Source organism: Polyodon spathula, chromosome 7 (genome assembly GCF_017654505.1).
Source record: "Polyodon spathula isolate WHYD16114869_AA chromosome 7, ASM1765450v1, whole genome shotgun sequence".
Lineage (NCBI taxonomy): Eukaryota > Metazoa > Chordata > Actinopteri > Acipenseriformes > Polyodontidae > Polyodon > Polyodon spathula.
The window spans coordinates 17,406,554-17,429,577 of NC_054540.1; the positions used below are offsets into that span (position 1 = coordinate 17,406,554).

At 36.5% G+C, this 23,024-nt stretch overlaps 2 protein-coding genes across 16 annotated transcripts in view; both read left to right on the top strand.

Moving 5' to 3' along the window:
- Window positions 1–5,104, top strand: part of LOC121318265 (CUGBP Elav-like family member 2) — a 178,185-nt gene extending 173,081 nt beyond the window's left edge. For all 15 annotated transcript variants that reach the window (XM_041254750.1, XM_041254755.1, XM_041254745.1 and 12 more), the window contains 3 exons: window positions 131–274; window positions 1,086–1,257; window positions 2,596–5,104. In XM_041254750.1, the coding sequence (XP_041110684.1) occupies window positions 131–274; window positions 1,086–1,213 (272 nt within the window). In that variant the 3' untranslated portion in view covers window positions 1,214–1,257; window positions 2,596–5,104. The remainder of the gene's footprint in view (window positions 1–130; window positions 275–1,085; window positions 1,258–2,595) is intronic.
- A 17,467-nt stretch (window positions 5,105–22,571) lies between these two features.
- LOC121318267 (USP6 N-terminal-like protein) overlaps window positions 22,572–23,024 on the top strand; it is a 55,269-nt gene continuing 54,816 nt past the window's right edge. The window contains exon 1 of the mRNA XM_041254762.1: window positions 22,572–22,695. The gene's annotated coding sequence lies outside the window, so the exon portion shown is untranslated. The remainder of the gene's footprint in view (window positions 22,696–23,024) is intronic.

The following is a 23,024-nucleotide window of genomic DNA, read 5'->3' on the forward strand; positions in this document are numbered from 1 at the left end:
TTCTGGAGCAAAATAGGTTTTATGGGTGTAATTCGACAAATATTTATTTTTACAGTATTTCTATCTTCTATCAAATCAACAAATACAAATCTGAATATAAATAGGTGTTCTGTTTCTTCATCTTCAACAGGGCCAGAAGGTGGTAACCTGTTCATTTACCACCTTCCCCAGGAGTTTGGAGATCAGGATATCCTGCAGATGTTCATGCCTTTTGGAAATGTTGTCTCTGCTAAAGTCTTCATTGACAAACAGACCAATCTGAGCAAGTGCTTTGGTATGTAATGAAAGTAATACTATGGAATGTAATATTGAATAAATATATTACTGGCCCAACTTAAATTGTCCGCGACCTGCACAGAACTCTGGTCACGTTCCAGAAATAGTGGACTACTACACTTTCTGTAGAGGGGGTGTAATCTCTGGTATTAGCTATGATGGCCATGTCAGCTCATGCCATTAGTAAACATAATCACACGCTGTCACTGGTAATGATGTTTGTGATCTAATCACGGTTGATAAATGTATACATTGTTACTGCATTTGTAGTTTGAAACAACTGCCAAAATTAACTATACATGAATATAGTAAGTGCCGGTAAGTTACCATTTGGTTTAATTGCTATCCAAAGGCAGTCAATCAAAGTCTTTATGTGTGAAAGTGGCTCAGTAACTATAATTTAATATTTTACCTCGAGCCAGTGCATGAACGTATTACTAAACTTTTTTTAAATTTACATGTGTAAATAAATTGCCCTCACGCAATCCACAGAGACGCACACACTAAAATGCTATTATTGACGTGTCGTTATTTGTGTTACAACGATGGCTTTAAATCTTTCAGCAATAACTAACTTTACATACTGTATATAAAGGAATTGAAAGTAGACATGTTTTTACTTTTGTTTGTGTACATTAGGTATATGTTCAGCACCATTGATCTAAAAACAATTGCTGTGCCACCTTATGCAATATAATGTACATTTTTAATTGTTGTTTAGTGTAGTCTGGATTTGAATAGAATAGATGGGGTGTTGCATTTTTGTAATTGTCTCTGTCATTTTCTTTGCTCTTCGGGGCTCTCTGTAGGTTTTGTTAGCTACGACAATCCAGTCTCTGCACAGGCTGCCATTCAGGCGATGAACGGCTTCCAGATCGGCATGAAGCGCTTGAAGGTTCAGCTTAAGCGCTCCAAGAATGACAGCAAACCATACTGATCTTAGCACTAGAAGTTTACTGCCGTTATCTTAGCTTTGCTAGGGTAAGTCCCCAAAGAGCCAGGCCTGTCTCAGTAAAGGAGACTGAGGAGGAACATATTGCCACCAACATTCGCCAAGAGAGATTTTTTTTTATTTTTTTTTTTATTATTATTATTATATATTTTTACATAAATGCTTCCATTCCCACCATTTCTCACATTTCTCTGATTGCATGGAGTACCTTATCCTAACAGTAGCTGTTAAGTTGTGTAGACCAGGGTATTTATTTATTTGTTAATTTATTTATTTTTCCTTTGAAAAAGTTTCAATCAATTAAAGTAAGATTTGATGTCTTTTAAGAATTTCTGGAAGAAAAAAATAAATGTACAATTTAACTCTTAATGGCTGGTGCCACGTGCGCCCTATAAAGGGAATCAGGTTGCATTGAGGACCCAATCAATCTGTACTAATGGCACCCGCCAATTATGGGTAATTTTGTGGTGGCCTATTCTGTAATTGATGCTAACAAGCACTAGCAAGTTGTTCTGAAATGTCTTACAATGATTAATTTATTTTAAGGTTATTCTTATTTCATTAATTAGATAGACTTGATGTTACTAGGTCAGATCACACTGGTCTTTGTTGAAATGGGGTATTGTGTGGAATACAAGCTCATTTTGAAACCTGTATCTAAAGCTAAAGAGTTATGGGAAAAGAAAATACGTTATGTTTCTTGAAAGATAAATTCAGAATAAAGAGCCACAGGCCTGTAAATTTTATTTGTAAAAAAAGCAGTTCTATTTTTATACAAAAATTTTTACTGCCTCAGAAAAAAAAAAAAATAATTTATTTATTGCCTATTAATTTATTGGATACCTAAAGAGCAGTTCTCATTTTACTAGCTTGTACCATGTGAAGTAGTCTTATAGAATATAACAAATATGTGCCAAGACTAGACTTATTCCCCTCCCCCCTCCACTGCTGAGCCCCAGATCTGCAGTAATCATGCTTCTTGTTGTTTGTTACTTATGTGGTGGTTTTGTTTGTTCTCTCCATTATTAAATATATTCAGTTTTGTGGCTTTTCCCTTATGTTTATATTTGTTTACAAACCACTTGTTTTTTTTTTTCCCCAAAATGAATCCATCACTTGTCCAAGACACTGATGGATGTTTTGGGGTGTTCAATGTGTGTGTTTATATATATATATATATATATATATATATATATATATATATATATATATATATATATATATATAAAATGCAAATTATGTAAATGAATCATAGCTTCTAATAACCTGAGATTTGCATTGTTTTCCTGTACCCATGAAAGTGATTTTGTTTCTGCTGCATAGACTCTGTGTAACTTTTACTCTTCCTTGTTTTTTTTTCCCCCTAGACATCTTCATGCCTGTTAGTTCATCGTTTGCCTAGCATGTCCTGTGGCGTCCAAAAAAACAAAAAAGTGTCATCGTCCCGTCATTGTTTCTGATGTCTTTCTGACCTCACATCATAACTTGGTCCGCCTACTGACCTTTGACCTAGTTTGACCTTTGAATTTGCATGTGACCTCATCTAGCTATGATTATTGGGAAGTTAATGTGAAAGCATAGCTGCATTCATACAAGACTGAAACTTTAGGGAAAAAAAATAACAGTAGTGGAAAAAAAAAAAAAAACCTGTTGCAAAATGTTTTTGTTTTTGTTTGTTTTGGTTTTCTTTCTTCTTTCATTAAAGCAAACTTGAAAGTATTATACAGGGATTGGCATTCTGCCTGGTTTCTGGTACCAATAGCAATATGTGTCCAGGAGAAAGGAATGGCAGTTTCTAAGTTAAACAGACTACTTCCGCACAGTTTGAAAAAAAAAAAAAAAGAAAACTGTCTGATTAAAATATAGAATCTCTCTTAAAGCTCTGTAATAGTTTTTACATTTTTCAGGCAGTGTAAAGTTTTTTGATAAGGCCATTTTAAGTGGCTCACTTTCTCATTAAAACTATATATAGAACAACTTTTTTCTAGAATAGTTTAAGGAAAAAAGAAGATTTGCCCTGTTTTGGGGAAAATGCTACCTACTTGTGTCACCCTTTGCTGAACTGATTCACAGTTAGACAATCCGTGGTTAAATGCACATGAAATGACCTATATTTTCTACTGGTTAAATGTATAGAGAAAAAACTGTAAACCGTGTTAACGTTGGTGCTTCTTGTGATTAAGTTGTGGTATCATCACGAGTCTTAAGGTCTAAGTGTTTCATGTTTTTAAAGACAAGATAAAAAATTGGTTTACTTGAACAATAGAAGCCTTTTTTATTTTATTTTATTTTAAGCAAGTCGTATTTGCTAAATTTCTTGTGGAAAATAAATTCCTAAAAAAAAAAAAAATGTGTGTAAGCTTGTGAAGCATTGATGTCATTTTTTATTTCTATTGTGGGAAAACGATATAAATGTGTGTTATTGTTCAGCAAAATGTGATTTTTTTTTTCTTTAAAGAAAACTTAAATCAGTGGAATTTAGTGCCAAATTCCAAAGGTACTTCCTGCCTAGAGCTTCAGTGTGTTTCTTGTGAAAGGTTATTTGATAACATGGGTATTTTATTACTTACGTGTTTTGTATGAATCCCTCATATTTAAGAAAATATATAGATTTAAAAAAAAAAGTTTGTTAACTTGCTATTCTGTGATCTTGTTGCCTGAAATTGCTAATGTTTGTTATTTCTCTTTTTGCTTTTATGTAAGGTGTAAAAGTGCCCATGTTTTGCTTTTTTGAACATCACACAGTAGTTCTGTGAAAGGAAACCTCACAATCTACTTTCTTTTAATATAATGTATGAAAAAAAAAAACCCTAAAGGTGAGAATCTCTAAAGCCTCCTATCAGTTCTTCTCAAAGTCTTTAGTAAAACAACCCTTGCTATTCGTGTTGACACTCTGCTGTTGGAGTTTCATATGTTTAATCACCAGCCAACAGAGGGCCCAAGTCAAAGCTAAGAAGTTTCTACCCTTTTCTTTAAATTAAAAACACCTTTTTTGTTGTTGCTTGTGTTTTTACATGAGCTACAGGTGCTGCTTTGTTTGAGGTCTAATATCTTGTATTCTGCCTCTTAATAAAATGAAAAAACTGAACCGATTTTTAAGTCAAACAAAGGTGTTGGGGTAAGCCTTTAAAATGCAACCGTATTAATGTGACACTGAGCCTTACTTTAACTTAATTGCCTCTGCTGTTGTCCAGGACATGAAGGATAAATTAGTATCTGCTTATGTTCTTCAGGGACATAGTCAGTATTTCTGAAAATTTTAAGTCAAGAAACTATGTTCACAGTTAAGAATGAATCTTGTTGGCTCAATTAAAAACTATTAGACATTTAAAATGCATTGCAGCAGAGTACAGATGATTATTTAAAAGGTGAATGCTGTTTGACTTTTCTAAATGCAGACAATGGTTTGATACATTTCTGACAAAGCAGATAGAGCATTAACACAATCAAAGCCAACCTTTGTACATCTTAAGCACAATTTCATTACAAGATAGCATCTAAATGTTTATACAAATATTACAATTATGTGTTACAATTAAGGTTTAACTACCAAAATTCTTACAATGAAACTCCTTCAGTGGTTATTTTATTTTGTTTGCATTTTAGCTTGTTTATTTAATTTCTTTTTTAGTATGGCAGAAAGTATACAGTTGATCCTTTTTCAGTTATGTCAGGTAATGCATAGAGTCAGTTGATCTAAATATGGGCACATAAACGAAGTCAAGAATATATTTTGTTGGTTTTTCTTGATAAGTAAACCCAAGCAAAACAAACAAACAAAAAATGGTTCCAGGACACTTTCTACAGGGATTAACCTACTTTCTAAATGTTACAGCATATTGTATATATAAAAATGTATGAAATTCATCTTTCTGAAAAAAGAAAAAGTATATATATATATATATATATATATATATATATATATATATATATATATATATATTATATAATATATATATAAGATATATAATATGTTTTGTGATAGGTTCCTGAACTGCCAGTATTATGACCCCAGACCTTGGTTTAAGTGCTCTTATGAAATGATAAAATGAGCTAGGACTGAAAATGTTTGTCAGTGAATCCTACTCTTGTAATTAACATGCTGAAATCTGCCTTCTAATGTAAAGACTTGCTGCAGTATCCCTCGCTTTTACACACTAGTTTTGCTAAAACTATTAGGTCATCATCTCCTTTGAGGACTGTTTTTGCTCTCTTTCAACAACGTTTACAGTAACAAAATAAGATTAATTTATATTAAAAGAACGATCAAACATGGTTCTATTATTTTTGGATCTTTCACTTTTGATTTTGTCCCCTTCGATGCATGAGCAGTCAGCAGGTGAAAACGATCGTTGCTGAGTATTTACGATTTGAGTGCATTGCAGATCTGCTTCCTCAAATGAACAAGTTCCATTTAGCACAAAACACTTTATTATTTTCTCTTCAAAATGCTTTGAAAATTGCATGCGCATACACAAAAGAGTATTACTGATTGGAACTCCCATGTCAGTATGTCTAATGAGAGTCTGAAGACCATTGATTTGTAAACTACAATTGCCAGGTCTCTGTCAGTATTTTCATAAAATGAGAAAACATCTCGTATGTTTTAATATTTAAAAGCACAGTACATGTACAGTCCTCAAAGGAGTGCCATTGAGCTTTCTCACCTTAGGGGTTAAAGTTTCCTGGCTTGTACTTTTAAATCATGTCACCGTTTTGTTAATTATCTTAAGAGCTATGTTACAACAACAACTGTATTTTCATTGCATTTTTTGGTAAATGTCAAATGGAACAAAAATGTATTTGTGTTTTTCTGTGCTGTAAGAGCTGTTGTCAGTAGATAAATGTAATTTTGTTTAGGATTATAAGAATTAGATAGTTTTAGTTTTAAGTATTCGTCTTGAGAAAAGCCAAAGTTAATGCATTTCAGTGGAATATGTAACAACGTTTGAGTGTGCTTTCTGTTGTTAATGATACATTGGATTCTGTTGTTTGATGGAATTTCAGTCAAAACAAGTGGGCTTTCCTATTTCTACAACTGATTGTACTTATGCATTTTGTACCAGTGGAACTTTTTATACTGGAGATTAAAGGAAAAAAATATTGGACATTTCTGTGGCTTACTCTTGTGGGCCAGATTGTGACTGATTCCGAGTTTGATTTCTGGTTTGTATGAAGAAAGTTGGGCTTTGTTTTAAATAATGTTTTTAGAAGAACTTTGGCTTGCTTTCTCCTTTTTTTTTTCTTTTTTGCTAATACATAGTAATAGAAGTTTGTCTAAAACAAAGCGGTAAGTTTCACTTTAATTATCTGTTGTGCAGTTACATGATAAGGTAGGGTTAGACGTATTTAGTCACCTTCAGTGGATAAATGTATTAGTTTAACAACAACAAAAATAATAATAATTAGGGGTTTGCTTTTAGCTGTTTTAGATCAACGTTTTTTCTGATTCTCCTGTCCTCATTGTGAACATAACCGTGTAGTTGGAACAGTCAAACTTATTTTTGTATCGTATGTTATTGTGTGATGCAGTTTTTGCTTCTGTCTCCAATATTAAACCATTTTTCCTAATAATTGTCTCTCTCTTCGCGTGTTGTATTGTTGGTGGTTGTCTGACGTTGTAATGCATCTACACACCTTAATGTTCCACGTCTTCTGTTTCACTATCTGTTGTGTATATAAGTTACAGTCGATTCCATCTTTTGTGAATAACCTAAAAAGTCTTAACAAAACAAAATCATTTAATCTATATATCTACAGCAATTAATTTTTTTTATGAAAGAAATACCTGTGTTTTTCAAATAGTTAAATCCTGTTTGGCTTGTTTATTCACTACAGCATGTTGCCTCTGGAGGAGCCCTTTGGCTTTAAGTCAAAAGTTGCAGTTTCTAAACTCATACCTGCTCCAAGGCAGAGCAGTTAGCCATTGATAGTAACAGCCCAAGGGGCGTTTTCCAAGGGTGAGGCATTTTGCCTGTAAGCCACCAACCGTAATTAGTAAGTGTAGAAAGTCTGCTAAAACAGAATTTGACAATCCATGAGAAAAGGCGTATTTCTTTCTACAATAGTTGTTTTAGCATTAATTAACACCCAAAGTGGATTATTATGTAATACTACTTTAAGTACATGCATTTTCCAACGGCTTAACCATTTATGGTTTTAATAAAAATATAACAATAGTTTGGGGTCATGGGCTTTCGTCCACTTTCTGTGGCTGCATTTTGCACAGGGTACTGTGCAAAGTTTGGTCTAAAACAAACGAACGAAAACTAAATGGGGAACCATTCCTGATAAGTGAATATATCATTATGGCTATCTGGTTATTCACTTATCAGGAATCGACTGTGCTGCTGAGGTACCGAATGCTTGTTTTCTTCATCTCTGTTGTAGATCACTACTTTTGCTGTGTTTTGTTTTCTCTCACATTTTCAGTATATCAGAGAAACATGTCGTTAGTTTAAAAAAAAAAAAGAGAGGCAATTGGGAAACTTGAATAAAAAGAAAGCCTTTGCTTGTACACAACACAATCTGATTGTATCCAGCATGTTTAATCTTGAAGAAACTACCCTTGGGTGTTCTACTTTGGGGGGGGGGGGGGGGGGGGGGGAATAGTTATTTTCTTTTAGTAACATCTTTTTGACATTTAATACCACACCCATACATACATTACAAAACTTATGGCAAGATCCCAAACTAATTTGAGGCATAGTTTAATCTGATTCATCATTAGTTTGAAAGTATCAGCATTTTTATTTGTTTTATCATCTGCAATTCAAAAAATGTAAAGTTTTAAGTCTGTCAAATCTGCCTGCTGACTTTACATTTTCTGTATTCTAAATGTTCATTTCCCTCCCAGGCCCAAGCCCACAAATAATCACTACTACAGTTGGTGACGCAATGGTTTTATCCTGAGAAGTAGTTTTTTTTGTTTGTTTGGGTTTTTTTTTTTTTTAATGTTACTAGGCAAAGCCAAAGGAAGCATATAATATTGCTTATTTTTTTAAAAAAAATTAATTTATTTTTTTGTTCACCAGGGTACGATGTAATAGCAGAAAAGAACAGCTAAGTGTGAAACATTGGAGAAGTTGCAGATTTATTTTTAATTAACATTTCATACAAGACTGGCTTTTAATTTTCAAGATTTCAGTACTTGTGAGATTTTGATTAATTGTGTACTACCAATACTTCTCTTCAATGATGAAATACCTAATCTTTAATTAAAACCATTAGTTTGCTTGCAGCAGGGTAAGATTTTGCTAAAGGCCTATTTCCTGTCTCTAAGCATAGCTCTCTTAAGAGATGCATAGCTGTCTGTCTGGAATGTTGGCTGCTATCCACTATGCTTTATCAAGACAACACATGGTCTATTATTCAAAGCCTGAACAGTGGTTTCAAAGACCAGACTGAATGCAGTATATTTCCCTTAATACAGTAAATCTTTGTTACGTACCAATTTTCTTTGTCCCAAAAACTGACACCCAAACTTTGAAAAACCAGAGTTAATTTTCAGGTTTTTTGCCCCCAAAAAGCGCATTCAACTAAGAAGCTAGGCGACTTAATGTTTTTTTGTGAATGAGTCTCCTAATCAGGTAATGCTCAATTTTAGATTCGCCTGTATGCATATTTACGTACTTCTCACACATTGCATTTTGAAATTCTTCTACCAGGATCCTGCCATCCCTGAGTCATATTTCTTCAGCAATTGAATAATTGGCTTAAACCAGGAAATGTACCGGTACGTATATAGATTGAGGGGACTTTTATATATATATATATATATATATATATATACTGCTAGGGACTGGTTATGGGGAACAGTCACTATATATATATATATATATATATATATATATATATATATATATATATAATATCAGTAACTCATCCATACAGTACAATTTCTGTTTAGTTTTGGAACATTTCTGAGGTGTTACTGTAGGTGTCATTTATAGTCCATGCATTTCTGATGTGAGTTCAGAAGTGCTTTGTTGTACCAATGCCACTCTGTTACTAAAGCAATAGCAATACCACCAACTGAAAAGTTGCATAGGTTCCATATAGTGATTTTAAGCACTAACATAACTAGAGAAAATTTATACTGTTCAACAAAACAGGAATACAAAAAAAGGACACAAACTGATCCATTATAAAAATAGATGAATGAGAACGTCAGGATGTTTTCAGCAGACAAATCAGGAAACGTTTAACGGTTGAACTGCACTGCAGGTAAATACGTTTTTTTTTTTTTTTGGGGGGGGGGGGGGGGGGGTTTGTGCTGTTTATAATTACCTATATCAGTTAACTTCACGACTCGGAGTGCAGGAAAATAAGGCACTTTAAAGCCGTGAAAAAGAGAAACAACAAAACCAGCTGCTAAAATGACCCCCTTGCCTCTAGCAAGGCATTAACATGCAGCAGGAACAGTCATTGCTGAAAGAAGAGCCTGGCGATTAAGGCTAAAAGAATTGCAGTTAAAATGGAGGGTACATTCATTTTTATTTATTTTTTTCTAGGTGTAGAAAGCAGAACCCAGATGTCCTATTTATCCACATTCAACTCTTTAAAGTAAAACATTTCTTAAAATGAAAGCATACAGGGTCCTGGAATTTACCAAAATAAAATACATTTTGTTTCATTTCATACTAAACTTAAGCTACACTTTGTATCCACATTTGAACACATATCATATACTATGCTTATGATCGCTACTAAGCAGTTTCAAAAGAAAATTGTGACATGTGCTTCTCATTTAACATTAAAAGAGTTTTAGGAAATGATATAATTTCATAACCATGCTGTAAAGAACAACATGTTATAGCAAACAAATACAATATATCTGGATCCTTTCTATGTTAATATAAAAACGTGTTATGCAGGTTTTACTTTCAGGTAGTCTGTTATATTTGGAATAGCGGGATCATTTTGCTTTGAGATGGAAATTCTCTACACTTTCAGTGCCTTCATATAATTAACCAACTACAATAGTTACTTCTAAAAAGAAAACACTGCACATGTGACAATTACCTAATGGAAGTGCTTGACTGGTTAGGTTTATGGAATAATTGTATTAGCTGTAAACACTTAAAATTCCATTTTTTTTTTAGAAAACACAATCCAAAAGAAGCACTGATTTCTTAGAGATAAGGGACATGCCAAAAAGTGATTTATCTTACTAAAGATATGTTAAAGATAAAGAAAGAGTGTATATATAGTAACAATACCACTCCACGCATATATTTAATATGAATATAGCTGTCTGCCTCTGGTTTTAAAGAGGTAATTGGACACCCAATCTTCTGTTCTCATGATGTGTTATGAGAGGTTGCTGTGATGATGGAACATAATTGGACATTGGACAAAAAAAAAAAAAACATAGGTAAAAAAAAATAATTGGACACTGCATTCAAAATACATTTTAAAATACAGACAACCTATTATTGAGTGTTCTGGAGGTACACAGAATCAAACTGTCATCAGTCAAGGGCATCGTTTGGATATGGCTGGGATTTTGTTTTATCTACCTTATCTACTCCCTCTCGCAAAGCTAACTGAAACAGAACAAATAGTAATCCAGGGTTTTTCTATGTACCAGCCATTAACAGTCATAAAATGAGTACCACAATCTGCATTAAGACTAGAACAATGGGAGTGCCAGGTGGCCACAAGTCTGGAATGGCCTACTGTTTTTAATTAAATGTCTTGCAACACAAAAATGATTCTGCTTGAAATTCACACTTCCTGCAACAGTTATATATGACCATGCAAATCCAGATACATTACATTTAAACATATACATTTCGAATTTAAATGTCACAGACATAGGTAGCAGGTATTTGTTGTTGGTTCAGTAGATAACACACTTACAACTGGTACAATGAAGTGGCAGGTTCACACTTGGCTTGAAGATCATTTGGGCTATATGAGAAATAACAAAACAGCTGCAAGCTGCCGCTTTAATACATATCTCTTGGTGCTACAATCAAACAGTTCTGAAGTCAAGACTCATGTTCACATTCAGGTAAACGCCATGATTAATCAAAAACCAGTGATGTTTCATTCATTGTGCAACATCAAGGACAAGCAATATTCACACACAAATGTGTGTTGGTTTGAGACCAAAGTGTGCTTCTGGAACAGGATTTACACAGGATTTTCTTTTCTAATGAAAATAATATTTGTCTAGGATTTACTGTAATGTACGTGGACCTAAAAAGATTTGCCGCAAGTTAATAAATGAGAAAACCAACACTGAATAGGCCTCCTCTCTCTGTACTGTATCTTTATAGAAATACATTTATATAACAGTATGAATGAGTATTTTCTTAATTAAGATTATGGAAACAGCCAATAATCCCCAACCTACATCCTAACCATTCTGTATTCACGAGAATCGTTCTTTTACCAACATAATAAACATGCACTGCAAGTTTCATGCTGATGGCATCACTATGTTTCACACTTAAGTGTGCTAAATGGAAGTTGTATGCATCAGTTAACAAATAAAATAATGCTCTACATTTGCTAAGGGGATGCAAGAAGAGGTATAGCTGTCTCCACCTAGTCTGCAACTACCTGGTAATGGTTAAATCATTTATTATTATTATTATTATTATTATTATTATTATTATTGGTCAAGGTCAGCAATTGTAGTGCAATCTTGGCTGGCTGTCACCACTGGCTCGTCGCCATCTCGAGCAAGTTAGATTTGTGCAGAGCTAGAGAACATCAGCTGTTGCTGGCTTAAGCTCTCACCAGGCTCAGGATGGTCAAGGGCACAATGCTGGGTGCTGCAGTGGTGAATTAGAGGCAGTTCTGGGTGGCGCAAATATGTTGCCCAGAACACATCCGCAAGAGCATTGTGAATGCGCCAGTGATGTGGGGCACCATCTTTGGGCCGATGGTCAATAATCTCCTCTGCCAGAAGGCCAAGGACACTGAAAGGGTTATCAGATCTACTTGCCATCCCAGTTCAGAGGAGCCGACCAGTGGCAGTTTTCAAGCCTGCATCATCGGCTCCAAGGAAAGCACCACCTGGGGGGATGACAGCAAAGACAGCTTGTGAGGAGGCGCCACAGGTCACGACCACAGCGTCAATGTCCAGCGATATCTGTCCCCATACCAGAAGTTCCTAAGATTCACCTTTGAAGGAGCAGTACACCAGCTCTCCCATTCAGCCTGTCACTATCCCCACGTACTTTCTCCAAGTGCATGAACGTGCTCCTCGCCTGCAAGGGTCTTTATCTTCTCCTATCTGGTGAGTGGCTCATCACAGACAGCTCAGAGCAGCGAGCACTAGTTTTCGACCACTAAAAAAGGTTAGGTCTCAAGATAAATGGAGAGAAGTGTAAACTCACCCCAACACAGAGTATAGTGATCTTGGGGATAATTTTAGGCAAGATGTGAGGTGCAGCATCGCTGGCCCCATTCCAAGTCTGAGATAACGAATCTTGTCTGTCTCTTCACCCTGAATTCCCTGATGGATTTTCAAAGGCTCTTTCAGCTGATGGTGGCAGCCACTACTTTATGTGTGCCCAGGCTAGAAATACAACCAGAGAGGCAATTCAGTGTCAAGTGCTTCACTAACCGGCTGGGGAAGTATGTGGAATGGGCAAGCAAACGGTGTAAAGTGGTCTCTGCGAGTCAGAAACAAGCACATAACCTCCTGGAACTAAAAGCAGCACACTTAACGATTCCGGAGGGAGCTCAGTTTCAAACACATTCTCCTCAGGTCAGACAGTACAACAGTGGAGGCATACAGTACCTGAACAGGTATGCCACCACTCTGCAAGGAGGCCTCGCAATAAAAGCTCAATGGAGAAATTATTAAATTCACCTGACCAAATCCTTGTTCACATTCAGCTGAGCTGCATGGAATTAATTTGGCACAGTTAAGCAATGGCTGGAGCTCCCTTGGGGTCTTATGTCTCTGTGCATCAACATAATCACTATAGGCAATTACAGTTGTTGTTGTTGGCACTTCAAATCTCCTGCGCAGAGACATCACTTGCTGTTCACCATATCTTGCAAAAAGTTCCTCCGGCCAGTGAACAAAGTCCAGAATGCTCAATTCTTCAATCAGTGACTGGTATTTTGTTTTTAACCATCAAATACAGATTGCCTAGTCAATTCATGTAATGTCATAGAGAACATTCGACTGGTTAAATTGTTGACTATACTTGTCAATGATTTTGTTGACGGCAATGATTTTGCTGTTGTCAGTCAGGGATACAACTCCAAATTTTCCCTCCCTAATTGCAACTTCTGCCTCAAGAGTTTTAGTTCCAGGTCATTTCTGGAACACTTCTATGAAACAAATACTATGCTGAATGAGTTTGTCCGCGTGCACAATTGTAGTGTGTCATTTCTGCAGACACGCAGAAAGAAGGGAAAGTTCACACAGGGCCAGACTTAGCAAAAACTGTTTAGATGATAGCCTCCTGAACAGTCCATTATACTTCTTTCTGTCGTCCGGTGTCCTCGTGTCATTCATTGCATGTTAAAAATGATCACAAAGAGTGTCGTAACTGTACCACACTGCGCAGACTGTGAAAAAAAAAAACTTGCAACCCATCTAGTGCTAAGAAGACGGACAATTTTCGTTATTTGTTGATCCAATTGTGCAGCACACTCAGCCAGTTCTCGTTGATTTTGGGGAGATCGACTGTATACACAATATAATTTGTCCATAAATAATTGAAAATGATTAATGCCCTTAACTTCGGAGATAACATCCCCTACTGCCAACTCAAGTCTGTGATTCAAGCAATGCCAAACAATGATATTAGGGTATTCTTCAGTGATTCTCTGAGCTACGCTTGATTTTCTGTCAAGCATGACACTTGCCCCATCACTTGTAAACACCAGGTGTTCTGTGATAGTTATCACAGAATCCATATTTATCCAAACACTTCAATAGTTGCTCAAGCACAGTGTCAGCTTTTTGATCTAGTAATTCAATTAGATCGAGGAACATGAAATGAGACTCCTGGTTTTTGTCACTTTCACACTTCAGATAAACAATAAGTTCTGACTTGCTACTCAGACTTGTTGATTCATCAGTGACCACAGACATGCTGCATTTGTTACGGACAAGGTGCTGACAGATTCTTTTGCATTTCAGAAGCTATGGGGTCTGTTATTTTCGTAGCACTGTATCTAGAATGCAAGCAAATTCCAATGAAGCTCTAATATGCTAAAGTGGTCAGAGAAGGGCCTATCAGTTTTTGCAAGGTAATACACAGATTGAAAAATAGCAAGTGCTATCAAACTTCGATGCATTCCACTTAAGGCACATTTTAATCCTGTGACTTTTCCTCTAATCTGTTTGCAGTAGTATATGCCTTTGAGTGTTGGTGCTGCAAAATATTCTTTCGCAAGGATTTCAATTGGGCTACTCGGTCTGATCCACTGAACGGAATTTTAAACGAGCACCATTCACATGAAATGTTGACCCCCTGTACATTCTCTACATTCCAGAATCAGCTCATAACACTGTCCTATTACAGCTGCTTAAGAGTGAATAAGACTGAGGTTTTGAAACAGAAGTGCATCCCTTTGCAAAAAAAAAGATTTGTGTAAGGCCATAGGTACCCTTTATTGTTTGTTGCGATTGAGTTTTATCTTTCAAATAAATGTTTAGCTTATTTTATCTACATTGATGTCTTATATATAGGTCTAAAAATAAGAACTGTTTCAATTGTTACATCTAATTGTAAAACACTGACACCTTAGCACAGCATTGATACAGGTTTCCTTCACCTCTTACACATTATTCATGCCTGTTTTTCCAGAACAGGCACGCTATATTTTTTTTGCATTATTTGTCTCTCAAGGGTTTCTTACAGTTATTGTATTATTTGCTTGTTTGTATGGGTTATACACATGTATATCTACCTCCATATATTAATAGGAGCAAAACAGTTAAATATTCTACATGTGAAGTACAGAAACGGTGCTCTCTCTGCCCAACAAGTGAGGGGTTGACATTTAAAGAAAAGGAAAACAATAAAAAGCAGTAAAGAACATACAAATCTACATTCTCATTCACGGGACATGATTTGATCGTGTTTTAACCAAACAATTTCACAGTGAAAGAGATAACAGATGTTGTACAATATAATAATCAGATTAAATATTGTTCAGAGAAAATTTGGAGGTGTCAGCACTTGTTTGATGAGAGATCTTAATGACTTGCTGGTTAGATTAATTAAATTGCCAGGCACTTGTTAATAAATTGCATCTGACTACGTTAGACGCGCATCAGTCACAAGTGAAATAACCTGAACATAGTGTAACGACCTCGAGAGGTGGCGGGACTCTCGGATGACCCCTGTGATGGACAGGTGGCGAGGGTGCTGATTGGGCGGAGGGGACAGGCTGCCAAGAGGTCTCCTCCAACCGGATCTGAGAAGCGAGATATATAGATCAAGCGAATACGGAATAGAATGCACTGTACAGAAGATGTTTACATTTAACAAAAACAATGTTATTTTAATTCTTGCACCCTTGCATGTATAGACGTTATCCTTCAGGCATTCTCTGCTGCAGCAAACCACAACTCAACTGCTGCTATTTATTTGAAAAAAATGCTGCACAACTCTTGCTAGAGAGCTCATTAAGATGACGCAAATAATATTAAATTAGTATATTGTGGCTCTCTTCATTAACATATTTGTTCTTAGTACATACGACAAAATGCGCACTTTGCGAATTGTTGTAACGAAAATGCAAATTGCAGTATGTTTGCGCTGCGACTGGCCCATCTTAGTACATCTACCCCATAGCATCACCGTTTTCAATGTGGGTGCTATGTGTCTGTTTTTATCATATGAACCACTCTCTACAGATGTTTCCTGTAAAATGTTTTTTTTTTATAACAATGCACCATTTGGAAACCACATGTATATAGTTTATTGAGTGACAAAGTGGTAAAAAGTAAAGAAGCTAAAACCATGCCTGGGGACTGTAAACAGACTGAACTGTTGGCAAAGTTTTGTAGAAAATTGTTTTATTTTTATAGAGGAATGTAGTATTTACATAAACATTTGTATCTAAAATTTTACAGTGTGGAAACTGTGGCTTTAATAAACCCCATAATACCCTTGCAGTCTTATTTTACCTATGTTGTAGGTTTCTGTTCCAGATATTCAAAAAAATAAATAACAACTATATGCAAAATTAGATGACTGGGCTGAGGTTTGAACCCTATGCTTTGCAAAGTGATATATAGATATTATATCATGTGACTCAGCTCTATAGACAGTCTATGTGGCCTTAAATCTCTGGCACTCCTGTGCACTAAGATAGTGTCATGTTTTCACTTTCATTCTGAAGGACTAAAGGCACAAATACTGTAAATACCTTTGTTGTAGGGCATATAGATTTACAAATGTTTTTTGTGTTGTACCTCAATGTACAATTATTATTATTATTATTGTTGTTGTTGTTGTTGTTAGTAGTCGCAGTATTAAAACAGGTTAGTCTATAAACTTCATTGAAAGTGGCATTTTTTGCTTTCAGAACAACATATTTATTTATGTGTCATAATTTGAATATATATATATATAATATATATCTATATATATATATATATATATATATATATATATATTATTATATATATACTAATCTATATTTGTAATCAATGATTTTCATAATTAATCTTCTTTTAATGGATCGTAGCCATTATCCACAAAAGCCCAGCTGACCCTGAACCGAGGCTCACTGCGGTTTAAATTAAAATCATATTCAATCATTAAGAACTCAATACCTCTACATCAATACCTCTTCTAGAAACTAAGACGACACTAACATAGTTCATTGTGCTACATCATTATGTTCCCTGTGTAAAACCACTCATGGGTTCAGAAGATTAATAATGTTTAATCTGCCTTTACGTTGATGTTTCCATATTAGGCTATGGCCTTAATATTGGAAGTTTAATTAGAGACATTCAACAGATTACTTGATTGAAAACCTAAATCCATGGCTCACAATATTAGTTTACAGTACCTCAAAATAGATCAGAGTTTGCTGCCATCTAGTGGGTTGGAAGTGGAGCAGGTCAGGTTTTTTTTTTTTTTTTTTTTTTTGAGAAAATAAGCCAAGACCGAAGATACTTTGCGGAAATAATTTTTAGATAACCCACTCCAGACTCTATAGAAATGAACTGTTATGTTATATATAGTAAACAAGCTATAGATCAATTTAATCACCTTTACATTGCTTTGTTTCACATAATAACACATTTAAAACTGTAATGTCTTGACCAGATTAATAACCTCCCTCCTGTGGTTCTTTTCAACATCACTGCAGCCACAGTAACTTTTCCTAGTCTGCCGGGAGTACATTGTCCATGCATTTGCCTTGCTCTAAATTTGTTCTAGGCTTATCAGTTGTCCTGTTGTAGCTGTGAGTTTTTAAGCTCCATGCCCATTACTTAATACTGGGACCAATACATTTCCTTTTATCATTGGGGAGGGCATTTACTGGCGCTATAGTTTTCACATGTGTTGCTGTGGCAGTGTATTATACCTTGGCATCTATCCACCATTCACAAAAATAATCACACAAGATTTGGTGCTAAACAAATTGTAACAGGGCAAGCAGCCCTGTTCAGTATTTATTTCAGATCAGGGTTTCCCCCTCCACCACTGTACTGTATTTTGTTTTTGTTTATTTATTATTTATTGTATATTTGTGTGACGGCGAATCGCCATGTGTTTTGTTTTGTTTTAGCAGCGTGGATGGGAAACCCATCCACGTTAATTAAAACTTGTGCAGAGAGCTGCAGGTATTTGTACAGGTGTCAATCTCCCTAATTAATAGATTAATTTGTTGCTAATCGGGAGATGGTCACCTGTACAAATACCTGCAGCTCTCTGCACTCGGGGTGGGTGTACAGAAGATGACGAGGAGTACCGAGAACCAGAGCCCTTAGTCAGTGAAGTCTATGACCAGCCTGGCCGGTACCTTTTGTTATTATTTTTGTGTCCGTGATTAGTTTGTTCATCTCTTTTATTTCGCTCTGTGAGCAAGAGTTTGTTTTTGTTAAAACCTTTTTATTTATTTTTGTTTAATAAACAGCGCGCGCACCACGTCTTTTGAATCGCAGCAGTTACCTAGTGTGTGTTATTCTTCCGCCTTCTGGCCTGACATCACCGCAACACTATTTCCTGCCACACGTGATGTCATCGTGGGATTGACCACAGCCTCCGACTCAGGCCAGAAAGGATACTGCAGTTATTTTTTTTCGCGTTTTATTATATGTAGAGTAAGAGAGGATGGGAGGAAAAAGGAGGAGTGAGAAGAAGCAGCAACAGAAGCAAAGGGGGAAAGGAGGAAGCAGGGCTGTGGTGTTTCGTCTATGGCAAAACTTGTCACACCACCAGGAACTGCTCTGTCCATGTAGAGCTGCTGGCATTGTCCCAAAAGTTGGGATGGGGGGGCAAAACGAGGAGGAGTGGTTCTGCCAGAGGGCTAGGAAGCCAGGACCCAACCGGCTGCCATCGCCGTTGTACCCCCTCTGTGAGGGTAAGCATTACTTTGCCCCGTCCCTTCCGCAGCTTTGAGGAGGAGGAGGAGGATGTGGAGCCCAAACATCCTATGCCTGAGTGGGCGGAGACCGAAGGTCCTATGCCCAAGAGGGGGAATACCACAGCCCTAGGATCCAAGCCACCAGCAGAGGGAGAATGCCTGCTGTTTCCACCTCCACCAGCAGGGGGAGAACGCCTGCTGGTTCCACCTCCACCATCCACCACCCACCATGGCCACCCCCAGGGATGAAGAAGGGGTGAGGGGTGAGGGGGGAGGTGAGGAGACCATTCACCCTTCTAACAGCTCGGCTGGAGCCCCGGAAGAGGGTCGAGACTACCTCGGGGCCTCCAATCCCCCACGGGTCGGTACCTTCTGGCCCCCCCCAGGGTAGGTAAGGTGTGGGTGGTAGGTGGTCCCACCATGGCCACCCCCATGGATTACTCCAGACCCCTCTTCCTGGACATTGAGACTGAGGGGGGAGGTGGCCGTTGGGGCCATGTGTGCATTACACAAGGGGGGGGGGTATGTAACAGGGCGAGTAGCCCTGTTCAGCATTTAGTTTAGAACAGGGGATTTCCCCCTCCGCCCTTGTACCGTGTTTTGTGTTTATTATTTATTGTATATTTATATGACGGCAAATCGCCATGTGTTATTGTTTTGTTTTTGCAGCGTGGATGGGAAGCCCATCCATGTTTAATTAAAACTCATGCAGAAGGTGGCCATATCCCTAATTAAGTAATTAATTTGTTGGTAATCGGGAGATGGTCACCTGTATAAATACCTGCAGCTCTCTGCACTTGGGGTGGGTGTACGGAGGACTGTGAGAAGCCTTAGTCAGTGAAGTCTATGACCAGCCTGACCGGTACCTGCCATACAAATACATTAAAATGTGATTGCACCAAACATGAATAAATCCACCCTACAAACACAATGGCTGCTCCTTCAGCCTACCTCCCCTAAAAATGTTTGTATTGCCACCTTAATGCTTTCAACAGTAACGCTAAAAACAAGTTCAGATTTTGTTGGTTTCTTGACGGGAAAAGGCAGTTCTATGTGTGAAAGGAATTGATTTAGATATGATAGTTACATTAGGAGAGGTACTGTGATATTATTGTTTTTATCCACTGAGCTTATCAGGGCTTGCTCATTATTTCTAAATTAGTTAACACAGTGATCATTTGAAGATGAGCTCTGGGCTTATTATCCCCCAGCAATTATCTCACCTTACAGTGGAAATGTGTAACTCTTCTGGGGTTATTTTCAACTGATACATAAGATATTGTGTTTGAATGTTTAACTGATTAACTACAATCACGGATGTGAATTGCCTGTTCCTTTTTTTTGTACAGAATGTATCCCTGCAGGATGATGTAGTTTTCTTGTTTCTTGATGTTCTCTGGCCCACAAGCTAATGCAGATGTTTATCATTACTGTGTCTGAATGTTAAAATCCAAGGCATTGTCAAGCAGAATCAATCAAAACAAAGACTTTACAAAAGGTTGGTTGAATATGTAAAAATCCATTAAGCTCACTATTATGCATGTCCCACAGTTCATAGTCACCTTACTAAGCCATCACTACAGGAATGTACAGCTATGGCCAAAAGTTTTGCATCACCCTATAGAATTAACAAATTTTGCTTCATAAAGTTGAATGAAACCTGCTGAATAATGTTACGTTAACATATTGAATTACATACTGCCTTGTAAGGAAAACTAACCAATAAAAAATAAAGTGAAATTTCAAAATTAACACGAAATATACTATAATGGCTTCCAGCAGACTTTTGTGATATCATTATGTAGTTTCTTTGATTCCATGATGTTAAATAAAATATCTAAATTATGTTCATACAGTTTTAAAGAAAAAAAAAATAGTCCTAAAATTCTAGGTGATGCAAAACTTTTGGCCATAGATGTACAAAGAAATAACACTTCCAAGGGTAAGAATCAAGTCAAGGTTTTTATACTAGCATGGGAAATGGTTCTCTCCAAGTACACTCGACACATTCTCTAATTATAGTACCACAAGAGCTTTGGTCCTGGATTTTAATAGTATAAAAAGTCAGTTATGCTTTGCTTGTGATCTGAGTATGATTTATCAGAAACAATCATTCAATGACAAACTGCTGTGCTATGCTGTCATTGGAGAAATACGTCCCTGTACTTCAAAAGTGGACAGTGTTCTATGCATCAATTCATTGGAGTCCTAATGAAAGTCAATGGCAGAGAGATTATATTTGTCTGTACAGAACACAGCAGAGTATATTAATGTGGTTGATGGTTGTGGGCCTTTCCTTTTACATTCATTGGACTATATATTTAGAATCATATATCTAACACATATACAATACATTCATTTACTGAATAACCTCGAATAGATATAAAAAGTGCACGGATTGTGCTGCTATTATCAACTACTTCAATCTATACCTTATATATTTACAAAGAGATGAATTAGAAAGTCTCTTCAGGGACACAGAAAAGAAGAGCAGGTTTGAGTACAGAGGAAGTGAATTTCTGTGTCAGCAGCAATATATCCTGATGCAAACAAAGTTTTAAAACCCCTTTACTGCATGGTTCTTGTTTTAAAAAGCAAGTAGTAGGCCGTTAATGCCTTCAATGTTGCTAACTTCATGTTAACCTTTTTGGGCTTACATACTGTAAATATATAAATGGTTCTCACTGTGCAGCTCTACCAGTTCTGTGTTTGAACTGCATACTGTACTAAAACTATTAGATTTCACAAATGTGCATCTCTTGGTGATCCAGAGAAAGCTCTGTGGTAAAAGCGTTTATAAACAGTGATGAATTATAAGCATTGCAGACTAAAGGCCGTGCAATCCTGCACTGGGGGAAACCATTCTGAAGGAAGTGCAGTCACTATGCCCATCCATTCCTTTTTACTGTGAATATTTGTGGGAAATTGCTGGATCAGGAACTATACTGCCTTTCCTGGACTTGAAATGTAAATATCTCTGACAATCCACAGAGCCAACAAATATGTATATTACTGTCAAATATTATTTCCTTGAAAATATTAGTAGATACCCATGAACCATGGCTTTTAACAAGCTCTTCGACTGAACTTGCAGAGTATGGCAAGTGGCTTGATAGGCTTAAACAGTGTGGAGAAGGGTAGCCTGTTTTAAGATAAGCAATGTGGGAAATGCATTTTAATGCAATCATTGCTATACAAATGGTACTTTGTCAAAATGTTAGGGCTTGACTAATGTAAGCATTTCAAATGTTACATCCACCTCATAGAACATAGGCTGTTACTCAAGAGATTTTAGAAGACTGCTTTCTAACATCTAGTCCATCTGCTTTGATTCTTAAGTCACACAATTCTAGCCTATATTTTACAGAATGTAATCACTTTAAATAGAAACCATAAGCACAAATATGACACATAATGGAATAGATATCTCTATATCTATTTATAGTATGCTATATAATATATTTCTTGCAATTTATTAAATCATTCCATTTAAATATAATTTAAGGTTATTATTCTGACGTGCACCTTAAAATGAAAGTGCAGTATGGCCTGCTCAAAGAGTTTGGTGATGGCTGTAGAATTCATGAAACAAAATGATACCTGGACGTTTTGTTTGTTTGTTTGTTTTTTTACTTTTATATACCAAAGCTCTGCACTGCTATTACCTGGATTTATAAAGTCGTCTGTCAAATAAACAGATTCGACGTGGCTAGCATGAAAAGGCCTGGTGGTGGCGCATACCTGGAGCGGGACCGATCCCGAGTAGAAGCCTGGGGGGGGGTTTCCATAGTGTGGAGTTTCAGAACTGCAGTCCAGGAGGGGTGAGCGAGCAACTTCCTGGTTATGGAGTCGTGATATTTTTCACAAGAAACGTATTCAAGTAAACAAACTCTGCAATGTAAACAACACGGATTCGGATGTTTAAAAACAAGGTAATCGTTCTTTTAATAAGTTTGAGCCGTTGAAAATATATGAAGTGGTAACACTGTAAACTTTTTCATGTAGTATATTCATTGGTATGTTAAATCGCTAATTGCAACTACGGTAGAATTTTAAAGTCACAGACATTGGAGACGTGTGTTTTACACATAGATTGAGAGCACGTTTGAGAGATTGACTGAAATCTCCGAGTATTTGAATTCTTTTTGTTGACTTTAGAGAGAATTTTCATTTTGTTCGAAACTTTGAAAAATTCAACTAATTGCGGCCTACTAAGGCTAACCCAGGGCTGCCTCCTGCCGCATCTTTGTTGACAGACTGA